General features: G+C 44.0%; 1 protein-coding gene across 2 annotated transcripts in view; it reads right to left on the reverse strand.

The window, feature by feature from the left end:
• The window catches only part of DNAI1 (dynein axonemal intermediate chain 1), a 52,356-nt gene that overhangs the window by 27,007 nt on the left and 11,889 nt on the right, over positions 1-13,460 (reverse strand). For both annotated transcript variants that reach the window (XM_017657814.3, XM_017657796.3), the window contains exons 2-9: positions 9,155-9,187; positions 7,770-7,868; positions 7,495-7,575; positions 3,905-4,031; positions 3,492-3,619; positions 3,131-3,250; positions 2,073-2,132; positions 721-855 (exon numbers count right to left, since the gene is read on the reverse strand). In XM_017657814.3, coding sequence (XP_017513303.1) covers positions 721-855; positions 2,073-2,132; positions 3,131-3,250; positions 3,492-3,619; positions 3,905-4,031; positions 7,495-7,575; positions 7,770-7,868; positions 9,155-9,187 — 783 coding nt within the window. The remainder of the gene's footprint in view (positions 1-720; positions 856-2,072; positions 2,133-3,130; positions 3,251-3,491; positions 3,620-3,904; positions 4,032-7,494; positions 7,576-7,769; positions 7,869-9,154; positions 9,188-13,460) is intronic.

Consider the following 13,460-nt stretch of genomic DNA (forward strand, 5'->3'; position numbering starts at 1 on the left):
CTGACCCAGTTTTCTCTCCATTGAAGGGACAAATGTGGCCTGTGAGGGAAAATCTTCCTGTGGTGACCTCTCCTACAGTGACCTATCACTTTAACTTCCATGATTACCCCAAACCTATGCTTGTTACACCCACAGAAAGTCCCTCAACTTTGACTTCTAAAGTTACTCCTACGTTGCTCCTCAGTAAATCCATCCCAGATGGCCATGCCCATTGATCTGGACTTACTGGTACCTGTGCTCAGCTCTGACTTGACTCTTGGCCCTGAAGACTCCCTTAAAGAATTGAACACAAGTAAACCTGAGGACTGAAGATCAAAGAGCTAATTAACCTACCAAACCCCATGAGCCTTTGCCCATGGAGGTGGTGCCTTATCCTCACCCCATCTTGGGAAGACTCTGCAGCTCTTCCAAGGTACACACTGGGCTTTCAATAACATTCATGTCTTCTGTTGCCCCCATGCCCAATAATCCTCAATCCCTGCCAGCCTCCAGACCCATATAAAATTGGGAGTAGGTGTGGAATGCAAGAGGCAGCTGTAGCTCTCCTCACATCTTCCCACAATGAAATAACTATTCATATTTCAACATTAGTTCCCCCTGATGATACACATGCTTTAAGTGTCTGTGAAGTTCTCCCACATAGCCAGGCTTCTGTCTACCCAGGGGTCAAGGTCTCACTCGGTCATTCTGTGTCCCAGAGTCATGGGAACTTCAGCAAACCTGGGATTCCATAGATGTCATCTTCCTCAGAGCCATCTTCCCCATTTTTTTAGTAACTGGGGTCTTTGTCTTCTCCTTCTCTTTGGTCTTTTCCTGCTTCTCAAGCTCCTCCATGTAGGCATCATAGATCTCCCACTAGGCAAGAGCAAGATGAGAAGGATCATCAAGGGCAAAATCTTCACCCAGCCAGCTCCTCTTCAGGTTTTATGGCTTGAGGAGTCAATTATATCAACCCCAGTCACACAATTCCATGACATTGCCTAACCGCCCCGCACACCTTAATTATGTATTCATTGTCTATCTTCCCTGCTAACCATCAGCTCTAGGACAGGAATGAAGGAGCTCTCAGGGCACCTTTGGGCTGGGCTTCCCACCATGCAGCCCAGGGTCTCAGTTGTCAGATGGATGTCAGTACTGTTCCAGCCTACAACCCCCACCAGGCAGAATAAATGGTCAAACATTAGGCTAGCTCACATTTTTCTTGGTGACTTACAAAACTCTGAACTAGGAAATTCAAAAAATGTCTCTTTCCATGGGGATGGGATAAACATTTTGGCTCATCCTGGCTGTCTGCAGCACTGACCATATCCTCTCAGCATAAAAGTTTAAACAAAGAGTGAGGGACCTCTGCTAACTGCATATGACAGCAGGAGAAGCCCAAGGATAGTAGCAGAGGAAGCAGCAAGAATCAGGGGCTGCCTCAGATCACACTGTGTGCTCCCCTGGACAGTCACTGCCACCTGGAGGCCAGATAGGCTCACCTTACATTTAATAATAAGTCACCCATGGGCCAGTATTCCACACTTCAACATACTTCAATGTTTGTTATTTCAATTGGAGCCCTTCAACAACCCTGTGAGGTTGCTGTTGTCTTCATTTAACAGAGAAAGAAACTGAGGCATTAGGGTGGCATGGTTTGCCCATAATTCCTGGCACCATATCCTACCAAAATCGGCATGGCCATCTGGTAGGATCTGATGAGGAAGGAAGGTCTACAGGAACACTGAAGGCTGTTGGAAGGGCAGGGTCAGAGTGTTAACACCAGAGTCAGCCACGGGGTGCAATGGGCTGCATAAAGTCCATGGGAACAAGTGTTCTCCCCTGGTCTTGGAGGAACTTTGAGAAGCCATGCCTGGAAGGGCATGTGGGGGGCATGTGGCTAATCCAGAGCTCACTGGGTGGGGACCTACTGTCTCATGTACCAGGTGTTCAGAACATAGATAAAGAGGAGGGAAGCAGATGGATGGGGAGGGCAGACTGCCAGAGGATCTTTGACTATACCAGTCTTCCTTGTTGCTGAGCATGGAAGGTGGGGTGGGGAGCATGGCTTTTAGACTGGCCCAGGGTCTCACCTGATTGGCTGTGGCTGAAAAATTTGTCCTGGGAGGAGGCTCCATCTGGCATTCTCGGTCCTAGAGAACAGTGACGACAGGAAGTACACAGAAAACCCTCCACTCCTCCTTAACCCAACAGCATATCCATGGGTGAAATATTTTGGCTGTAGGTGAGGGAGGTGTGGGACACAGAACTGGGGAAGTAAAGAGGGGCCTGGCCAAAGGAGCAAATGAAACAGTGAAAGCCTGTATTTCCCATCCAAGTCTCCTTCAGAAGAAGCCTAAGCTAGAAAGTAGGGGCAGCGAAGCCTGATTGTGCTAGTTTCAACCAAGAAAAACTGCTAGTGGCAGATGAACAGATTTGTTAGAAGTTGGACCTATGGCCAGCCTCCAGACAGAACACAGAGGTCAGCCTCTGGCAGGCCACTGGGTTAATATTCCCCACTGAGAAAGCTTCTCCCTAATCCTGGGATCTCTGGTTCCACCAGGCAGATGCACCCCTCCCCACTGTGTTATCACCCAGATTACCAGAGGTCAGCATAGAGACTACACAGTGTGATTAAGAGCTGCCAGAAACCTACTAGTACATCTCTGCCTTCCATTCACAGATTTATTCCTTTAGAATACTTCCTTACATGTGTAAGTCTCTCACCTGAAACTCTGAGAAGTTCTTTCAGCTTGGTACTCAGGGTCCTCCATACTTATGAGCCAGGGAACTTTTCTAGCTGGTCTATCACAGAGACCATCAACTTCAGTCAAACTGGTTCCTAGCCTTGCCTCCCAGGAACATTGTGACCTGCCAGTTCTTCCCCAGATCCTGACCTCCTCTTCAAGGCCCAATTCAGGTTTTAATCTCAGCGTAGGGCTCCAGCCTCCTTGTTACTCCCTTTAAACTGCTTGGATGGTTTACAGGACCCTGAACACATCCTCCCAGCTCCCCTTTGGAAAGACAAACTGTGGTGTCTGCCCTGTCACCCTGCCAGGCTGAGAGCTTCTGGGGCTGGGGTTAGGCCTGCTTCTTTCCTGCCTGCATGCAGAGCTGCAAGCTGAAGGGGCTGGGTTGTGGGCTGCTTTACCCGGAGAGGGTTGTTGAAGGTCTGTGAGGCCCTCTCACTGAAGTTGAACTTGTTGGTGAGCTTTTGCTCCTTTGGCTGCTTAGGAGTTATCAATTCTTCTTCAGACACTTTTTCAGCTGCCTGAGAAAAAAAGTCCCACAGGACCAGGGTTCAGCTGAGAGAAGAAGATGGTGGGGAATCAGGAGTTGGGAGAAGGCGTGGGATAGGCCAGAAGTGGGAGAGAGTGACGATGCCAGAGGTGTTGGCACCTATAGCCTCTAACTTCTCACCTTCAGTCCCTGTCCCCGGTGAGCTGCCTCTGAAGCCTCCACCCACAGCTGCAGTTGGAAGAGGAGGGAGGAAGAGCCATATTATGCTGTACCTCAGATGCAGGCATGTCTGTTTGACTCCCAGCTTCAGCTTCAGCTTCAGCTTCTGCTTCCTTAGGTTCTTCTTCTTCTTCAAGAATTTCTGTTTCTGAAATCACTACTTTGGCAGACTCCTGAGAACCTGGGTAGGATGTTGCTGATAAGCCACAAATCCAGTCCCACTCCCCCATCCTCTGGCAGGGCAAGGCCTTCTAGGTTCCTGCCTTTCACACCTCACCTGCCCCATGGTTCTCCTTGGCCTGAGCCTCCTGGGCTAACTCTAAGACCTAACTTGGGGCAGCCAACTGTTGGACTTAATATAAGGAGGGGCTCTGCAAGGTCCTAGCTTAGCAATCTACCCACTACAGTGACCAGAGAAAGGGGACCAGGCTCTGGGCTACAGCCTTAGGCCAGCCAGGAGGCCTACCTGCAGCCAACTCATCACGGTAGTGCTGCCGCCGGCCTTCATCCGAGTCTTTGGGGATCAGGTTCCCAACCTGGCTGAAGTGAACTGCTAGTTGATTCACAAAACCAATAATCTTATATGTGCCTTCCTAAGAAGAGAGGGGGCTGAGTCAGGCCAGGGGTCCCCACAAGTGCTGGAATCAGAATGTAGTTTGCCTTCATTCTCTAAGGCCTAAGTTGGTCCACCTGCTAATGGAAATGTAACTCAGCAAGTACTCAGTTAACCTGAAGTTTTCACTGTAGTCTGGTTTAAGGAAGAGGAGGCAAATTAAATGAAGTTTTTTTTTTTTAAAGTTCTCATCAAAGGCATATTTTACAATACCTGTTTACACAAACTTCAAGCAGCTCTGTATTTACCTGTCACTGGCTCCTGCATCTGTGCCAAAGGATCCTGGCTCAACTGGCTCACCAAAGACCTCAGGCAGGTCACACACAGTCATCAAACATACCTGACCTGACCGTCTCACCACTGTTCTTAGTGGATGCCAGGGCTGGATAGATCCTTAAAGATACAGAATCCCTAATCCCTCTGTTTCATACAAGACCACAGAAACCTGGACAACGTTTGTGTTTGGTACTTTTCCAGTACACACAGCAAATGAGAAGCAGAGCTAGGCTTAAAGCCCAGGCAATCTTGCTTATTCCTTCTTCAAAAACTAATTTTTGAATAGACAAAAGGCACCAAGTATGTTCTAGGTTCCAGGAATATAAAGCTTAGCAAAGGCAGATGTGATCCCTGCTTTCATGAGCCTATAGACTTGTTCCTCTAGACTTCCTCCTCATTGATCAGTATCCTAGTCTGAAGACGAGGGATCCCTTCTTTCTTTGAAAATATTTCTTCCCAGCCATAAAGAAAATTAATACCTTTGTATGGCACACTGAGGTAAACTCACTGCAGAGGAAACCAACCCATGGGCTCCAGCAATACTAGACCCACCTGCCCCTTGAGGACTAACAGGATCTCTATTTCTGCACATAGATGAGCAAGCTCTGCTTTAAAAGTCACCACAAAGCCTTCCTTTCTCATTAACTCAGATGGGTGGGGAGATGGGACAGTGCAGTGGTCAAGAGCATGTCTGTAGAGGTGGGCAGAATTGAATTCAAATCCTGATTCTGTCCCTGATTTCCATGACCTTGGGTTTAACCCCTCTAAGCCTTAACTTCTTCATCTGTAGAATGATGATAATAATATCTAATTTGCAGGATAGTTGCAAGTAATGAAAACACTCTATTAACATAGTATCTGACACATATAATAAGTGCTCAATAAAATAGCAACTATTATTACGATGATGGAGGTTCCCATGGAAATAAGCTTCCGTATACTTGTTATCTGAGATTTCAGCTTCACTCTGTCCCCAGCAGTGACTAGGACCTTCCTCTTCAGTTTAGGAATAGAATTCTGACTCCATTGCTCCTGTGAAAGGAGATGAGGCAAGCCTAGATTGAAACCATCTGCCTCCCCACACAAGCACGTCAAGGGAAAGGAGGCTATTTGGAAACCTAAAGCTCCTGGATCTCAGTGAAGGACCAATGAGATGAAGACCAGCTCTGTGGAAGGATGCCACATAGGCCTGGGAGGCTGTTAGAAGGTGGGCTAAGGTGAACCTGCTTGGCAGCCTAGGGCTTCCCAGCTGGCAGTCAACTCAAAGGACTTTTTCTAATAAATGGGCTTCCCAGAGAGCCAGAGGAGTACATTGACACCCACAAAGCAGCACCACTCCTCTGCCTGTAGCATGCCTTCCTCAGCCAGCACACTGACAGTTTCAGAAGGACAGGAGCCCATAGAGTGTGCTGCACTCCAGCATAAGCTCAGGAAGGGCACAGCATCTTCCCTCTATCCCTTATATGCTGCCCAAGGGAGGCCAGTAGCACAGCTCAGAAGTGGAACCTCTCAGGAAACATCTGGAATTGTCCCAACCTTTTTGTGGAGTGATGGATTACTCAATCTTAAATAAGAAGCAGTGTGTTCAAAAAACATTGTAAAAACTTACATATGAACATTCATAGCAGCATTGTTCATAATAGCCAAGCAGCAGAAATGATCCAAATGCCCATCAACTGATAAATGCATAATAAATGGATATAGTATATTCATGTAATGGACTATTTGGCAATAAAAAGAAATGAAGTACTGATATACATTATAACATGGATGAACCTTGGAAATGTTATGCTAAATGAAAGAAGCCAGTCACAAAAGACTACATAAGGTATGATTCCTTTTATATAAAATGTCCAGAATAGGCAAATCTACAGAGGTGGAAAATGAGTTAGTGGTTGCCTAGGGCTGTAAGGGATGGAGGACTGGGAGTGACAACTAAGAAGTATGGGGTTTCTCTGGGGAGAAATGAAAATGTTCTAAATTTGACTGTGGTGATAGTTGCAGAATCTGTGAATATACTAAAAGCCATTGAATTGTACTTTAAATGGGTTATTGTGTGGTATATAAATTATATCTCTATAAAACTTTTTCCTTTTTAAGGAGTTGTTGCTAGTGGTTGTCGCCAGGGAAAGGGAAAGGGGACGGAGATTTAATTTTCATTATTCTTTTGAATCTTTTGAAATTTATACCATGGGTTTCTTTTATATATTCAAAATAATTTTTACATATATATGTGTGTATTTCATATACAGATATTTTTAAGAAGAAGTGTGATGTTGCTTTGGCATCAGACAAAGAACTAGTTTAAATCTTGCTTTGAATCCTAGTTGTGTGACTTTTGTAATTTGTTTTATCCAATTTAATTTTGGTTTCTATAAAATGAAGGTAAAAATAGTTCCTATATCAAAGAAACCTGAGGATTAAATGAGATAACATATGTAAAAGGTCTAATATAGGACCTGACACTGGCACATGGTAAGCATGGAACAAATGAATCTTAAAATACTGAAATAAAAGACACATGTATCACTTCCCCTTTAGCTTGAACTGTCCTCAGAATCTGTTTTCTTTAGTCACTACTCACAGGAGCTGACCTCGTATGGCTGAAAAAATTGTTGTCCCCCTTAAAGATGTGCCATATATGTGTCTACAAAGTGAGAAGGCACCCAGACCACGTGTACCACAGGAAGGCCCTGATGGAGTCAGCTGTTCACCTGGCTGTGAGGTCAGGAGACATGGGGAATGGAGCCTGCTCCTGCTGGGATTTCCTCCCAGGCAGGAATGAGCAGGGAAAGGCCAGCTCCTTGTGCGAAGGGGAGTTTGTACTCCACCCAGGTGTCTCACTTGAGGAACACTCACTTCCTGAAGACCTGATAGTTGATGTTAGTGAAAAATGTGTCGTACACATTGGAAAAGTATTTTTCTAACCGAATGATTCACTTTTGGGTTCTTGAAAAGAGAGGCTCTGCAGGGCACTTAAAACAGTGCAATTAGCAAAACTGCAAGAGAGTGTCAAAAAGAACTTCTAAAAATCTTTGAAAAACTCCATGTAAAATCTCAGGGTACCAGCCAAGACAGGTTTAAAGGTGATCTCTCTAATAGCCGAGGAGCTTTTGCAATGTAGCAAGTCACCACCAAGCCAAGGAGCACCAGAGAAGATGACTTACTTTGAAGCTGTACCTGACGATATTCTGGGGTGCATGTGGGTTGTTGGCTGTCAGAATCCGGGTAAACTCCTCCTTTAGCTCCTAAGGGAGAAAAATACCAAAAGGGTGTCATACACAGAGGCTTTCTGCCACCTCAGAGGCTTTGGAGGACCCCAGGGGCATCAGTAGACATCTCACACCCAGGTTCTGCATGGCTCCTAGTTGATACTGTGGAAGAGTATATCCCTGAGGCCAGAGGAGGCAGACGCAGCAAGGGAAGGATACTGCTCACTCACCGCATCTGTCAACTCCAGCTGGTCAGGAAGTCTAACTGTGGCTTTGGGCTGGACCCATTCATCTGTCGCTTCTCCCACTTCGGTACCTGAATCTTCCTCCTGGACAAAAACCTCACATGAGGATCAGGAGTGACTAATTAGCTTGGACAAGCAAGCAGTGCTACAGGAAGCTCCTTGATTCACAAATTCTCCTTAGAAGCTAAGCTCTGTCTCTGATATACAGAATATGAAATGTTCAACAGACCACTCATGGAAGAGTCCAAAGGAACTGCTCAGCCCAGAGTTCTTATTGCCTGGCAGATCATGGCCACTTAGACCCTGGGGATCAGGGCTTAGCTGGAACACTGTGGTGAGTTTTTGGGACCAAAGAACTGACTCCACCCTGCTGCCTTCCATGCAGCCTGGAAGCTAATGGCCAGGACCTGCTGCCAAAAGCAGGGCGTTATGCAAAATGAAGGATGCCCAGCTGTTCTTTAAGCTACTTCATATTTTGTCTTCCAGTTTGCCACCTGAAGGCTACTCTAACAGCAATATTCTCAATACTTGGTAACTTTAAGCTTCACAGTCCCATCAGATCCTTGGAGCAAAAAAATCAAGGACTAGAAGTTTTTCCCTTCCCTGACAGATAAACACCTTGCTAAAGTGACACATGACATATAAAAAATATTCACCCTCATTAGCAATTAAAGTATGCAAAATAAAACAATACAGTTTTTTTCAGTACATAACTGGTGAAAACTGAAAACAAAAACCAATAAACAAAACTAATACCCAGTGTTGGTGAGGTGTGGGAAAATGGGCACCCATAAATTAGCATCTTTCTAAAGAGCAATTTCTGCAATACTTATCAAAAGCCTAATAAATATTTATTTATAGTATTTGACCCAAATTTCTATGTATAAGAATTTATATTGAAGAAATAACCAAGGATATGGCCCAAGATTTAAATACATAAATGTTTGTTGGAGGACTGACCACAATAGTGAGAAAAAGGAGACATCTAGATGTCTAACAATGGGGCATGGTTAACCAAATTATGTATGGCCTTAAGGAACATATGGTAAAATATTATGCAGTAATTCGAAATGATGCTATAAAAGTATATTTATTGGCAGTGGAAGGTGTTCTGAACATACTATGTAAAAAGCAGATTATGAGTAACATTCGTTTTTATTCCATTTAAAAATAAATTTATGCAATTTTAATATATGCAAAGAAATATCTGAAAGGACATAGCATCGTGTTAACTAAGAGGTTTCCCAGGATGGTGGGCTTAAGGGTGATTTTAATGGGGTTTTTGTGCATTTGAATTTTCTATTTTTTCTTTCAGCAGAAAATATGCTGTTAGCTTCTTGCTGAGAGACTGTGGTGGTCTCAGCACTTACTCTCTTCCTGGCTCCTCTGCCCATGCTGATACTCTGAAAGAACAGAAACAAAAGGTAAGTCCTAAGCAAATCTCTAGGGAAATATCAGAAACAGTATTACAGGACACACAAAGGCTTCTGCCAGGGTTCCTTGAAGACAAGGGAGACTGAGCTTTCTCGAGTCTCAGAAACAGTCCTCTCAATGGCAACATATGCTTCTTAGCCCAGCCAAAGAGGTCCTATATCTGAGGCAACCCCATTGCAGCATCAGTGGGGCTGACTCATGAAGAGCAGCCAGGTAATGTAGTGCTGGGCATTTTTTACTTGCGACTGGTTCAACAAACATTTTTTAAAAGCATATTCTGACTGCTCAGCTCTGTACTAGGCATTAAGGGGATTTTGAGGGCAGATTATATTCTTGTGAGGGACGAATGTAAGCTCTTTATGAGTGCGTACTTTGTTTTGCACACTGCTGTCTCAGAATATAGTAGGTATTAAACATTCACTGAACAAATGAATGAATGCCATCAAAACCATCAGTAATCATGATCTTGGGAAAAATGCTTTCCCTCTCTGGGCCTCAGTTTCCTTCTCAGTAAAACGCATAGGATTGGATATGATGATCTTCTGGTTCTAATATACTAAAACTTTATGTTCCCAAGAGAAGCATACTCAATTCAACTTGGTAAACATTTGGTGAGCATCTATTTATGTGTCCCACTAACCTAAGCAGTGGGACAAAGACAAAGAGAGATGAGGTCCCTACCCTAGTTTGCCCTGACAGGGTTAATGGAGAACAGATGAGTGTGATCAGTGCTCACTCATCATTTACTCACTCATGCACTCAGAGTATGTTCCTTTGAAAGCAGCTCTGTGCCAGCAATGGAAACGTGTGTGCCCAGCATTCTATAGGAGTGCACAGAGGCACCTACCCAGCCTGGGAGCACAGGAAAGGCTCCCAAAGGTGGCTATTTCTTAGCTGGGTATGAAAGGATGAGTATGAGTTGTCAAAGTGGAGAAAATGTTTTTTCAGAAGAAAATGGTACATACAAAGGCAGGAGGAGAACAGTAACAGACAGTAAAGTGTTCCACCAAACAACCAAAAACCATGTGGTATATATACAGAATAAATACATGTTTCAGATGACTGAGCAAGAGGGAGATCAGTGGAGGCTGGATATGTAAGGGAGGGGCTTTTGGAAGAAGCCGGTCTAGCGCATTGAAGGAGGGGTCAAGGCAGTGGAGAAGCAAAAAGGCACATATTGGTGGCAGCATAGCACATTGGACAGAGACCTCTGCTCCCAGCTCTTGCTGACCACTTGAGTGATCTTGCAGAAGCCTCTGGACCTAGGTTTCCCAAATGCAAAGTGAGGGAGTTAAACTAGATGAGCTCTTCCAACTCTTTCATGATGGAGTCTGTGTGAGAGGCTCTAATGGTGGTGGGGATAGGGGGTGTAGGAAAGAGATTCCAGGGGGAGAGAGCTTATCTCAGCTTGAGCTGGGATTGTTTTTAGTAGAGCAGGCAGCAGGATTCAGATTTCTGCCAGGTTGCCAAGGTTTCCAGTGAATGGGAACCTTTATCTGAGGCTAAGCTCCATGAGCCAGAAAGCTGCTTTCCTTTGAAGAACCTCTGATCCTTAAGGTAATGAGATGGAAGCTTCACAATGTCCAACAGCTTTCTGGCCCACAACAGAGCAGTGGAGGGCCAATCCCAACTCAAACTGCCAGCCTTAAATAGAAAACGAGATCCAGTTACCACTGACCCCCATAAATATGTCTGTAAAACATTTATCTGGCAATAAAAGAACTGACAGGGCAATTTGAGTGTAATTGTTTTTGGCAGTTGGAAATATTTCAATTAACACACTATAAAAATCACACTATAATAAATGCAAAACAGGCCAATGAAATCAGCTTCAGCCCTGACTTCCCAACCATGGCAAAGGAGATTGAATGTCAGGCTGCCACTTTGGGCCCTTGGTCTTCCAGGAGGAGAAGCCTGAGACAGACAAACCTGAATTCCTGAAAAGCTTTTGATGGTTCCTCCCAGAAGCTGTCAAACCACAGGGCAAGAAAGCCCAAACTCCCTCCCCCTGGCCCTCAGAACTCTATTGTCTGGCTCTGAGTCCGCATTCCAGCCTGCTCTCCCACCCATCCTGTGCTAGCTCTTGGAGATGCAGCCCAGCAAGTCTACTTACATTTCCTGAGTTTGGCCTGTGCTTCCCCACCTCTGCACCTTTGTGTTTACCATCCTCCTGCAAGAATGCCATCTTCTCCTTCCCACTCCCTGTTCCCACTATCTCTGCCTAACAAAACCCTACCCAAGTAGCCTATGCTAGTCCTTTAACTAATCCTGACATACTGTCACCTTTCTCCTACTTCCTTCTATTCTTCCTTTTCTCACTTTGAGGAAGGCTCTGCCTCAACTTGCAGCACCACCACAAGTACTGGCTATTGTGAAATGGAAGATAAATGGATCTTCAATAGTTATCTCTGGATTTTGGTCTACAAAAGGGGACAGTGTTATGAAAAGAAACAATACTGCAGTACACATTGGAGGCAGCTTGGAGATTCCAGTGAGGGAGTTCCACCATTCTTATTCTATTGACCAAAGAAGATACTTTACTCTTGGACAGGCCATTTTATTTGGCTGATGGAGGATGTCTATGGAGGAGGGACGTAGGAAGAGGAAACTCCCCACCCCAGACCACCACAGCAGCCAAATTAACCCTGGTGCTCAGTGAAATAACAGATGTCCCAGCCTGAGATCCTTCATAATAGAGCATTTTTCTATTCTCATTGTTACAGATTTTAGTGTGTGCATCCTGAAGGCAAGAACTAGTAACAACTCAGTTGCTGGACATCACTTCTCAGTTCTTCTACAGAAGCTCATGTTAAGGGCTCCCTTGCTTCTCCTTAAAACTTTTCCACCTTCATTTCCATGTCACTAACCTCTCCAATAGTTCTTTCTCCTCCAGGAACATATGATTGACCCCATAGTGTTCTTATTCTACACACTCCCCTTATGTGCTCTTGTCTCCACCCACAGCTTCATCTTCCACATTATGATGAAGCTCAAATCTATTTCTATAGCTTAGACTTCCCAAAACCTCATGCTCAAATTGATGACAGAGTACTCAAACTCAATGTACTTTTAAAAATTTATTTATTAAAAGTTTAAAATTGAAGTATACTTATATATAATATTATATTGGTTTCAGGTGTACAACATAATGATCCAACTTTTACATACATTACAAAATGCTCATTACAATAGGGGTAGTTATCTTCTGTCACCATACAAAGATATTATAATGTTACTGATTATATTCCCTGTGCTGTACTTTCCATTCCTATGACTGACTGACTTTTATTTAGAAGTCAGACTCAGTTATCTTAAAAACTGACCTCATTGTGTTCTTTTTCCACCCCAATTTCCATTTCCTCTAGTATTTCCTATTTCACTCAACTGCACTACCATCCATTCAGTCACCCGGTTGGAAAGTGGGAGCCATCAAAGACATTTGCCTTTTCCTCACCTGCCATTGGCATTGTATTTCAAAGTCAAACAATTCTATCTCTTTAATATCTTTCATAACTCTCCTCTCCATTTATAACTCCCTTAATTCAGGTCCTTATTATCTCTTGCCTAACTACATTTGATTTCCCTGATTACAGTTTCTCTCCACTCTAATAATTATATCATTATCATTTTTAGTTATTGAGTACTTACTATGGGCCAGTCACTTACTAAACAACTTATGTACATGATCACATTTAACCTCCACAATGATAGAGCTAACATTATTCCTATTTTGCAAAGGAATTATACCTGTTCTACATTGAGGTATAGAGGGATCAAGCAACTGACCCAGAGGTCACCAGAATTTGAACTCAAACTCTTAATCACTGTAAGTGATCTTCCTAAAACATAAGTCTGATCATATCATTCTTCTGATTTAAAGCCTCCCAACAGCTCCTCATCAGCCATGAGATGAATCCCAAGCTCCCTAACATTGCATCCACCTTATATCCTACTCTTCTTCTCCCATTTCCATGGGAGGGTGCTTTGAAAATAAAATTCTGGTCAGTGTAACAGGTGATTATTGCTGCCACCTGCTGGGCATTTACCTGCACCTAGACCTGTCTTGGTACATAACCCGCTGAACAGTGTTAGCAACCCATTTGTCTCAGCATATTTTAGGGGTAAGTAGATCAAAAATTCTTAAGCTGTACCCTATCATGAAGATAAAATATTTTTTTAAAAATTATTTGATCAGATGTACCCATGGAGCCCAAATATGGGCTTTAAAGTTAACCATTCCCG

This window comes from Manis javanica, chromosome 2 (genome assembly GCF_040802235.1).
Source record: "Manis javanica isolate MJ-LG chromosome 2, MJ_LKY, whole genome shotgun sequence".
Lineage (NCBI taxonomy): Eukaryota > Metazoa > Chordata > Mammalia > Pholidota > Manidae > Manis > Manis javanica.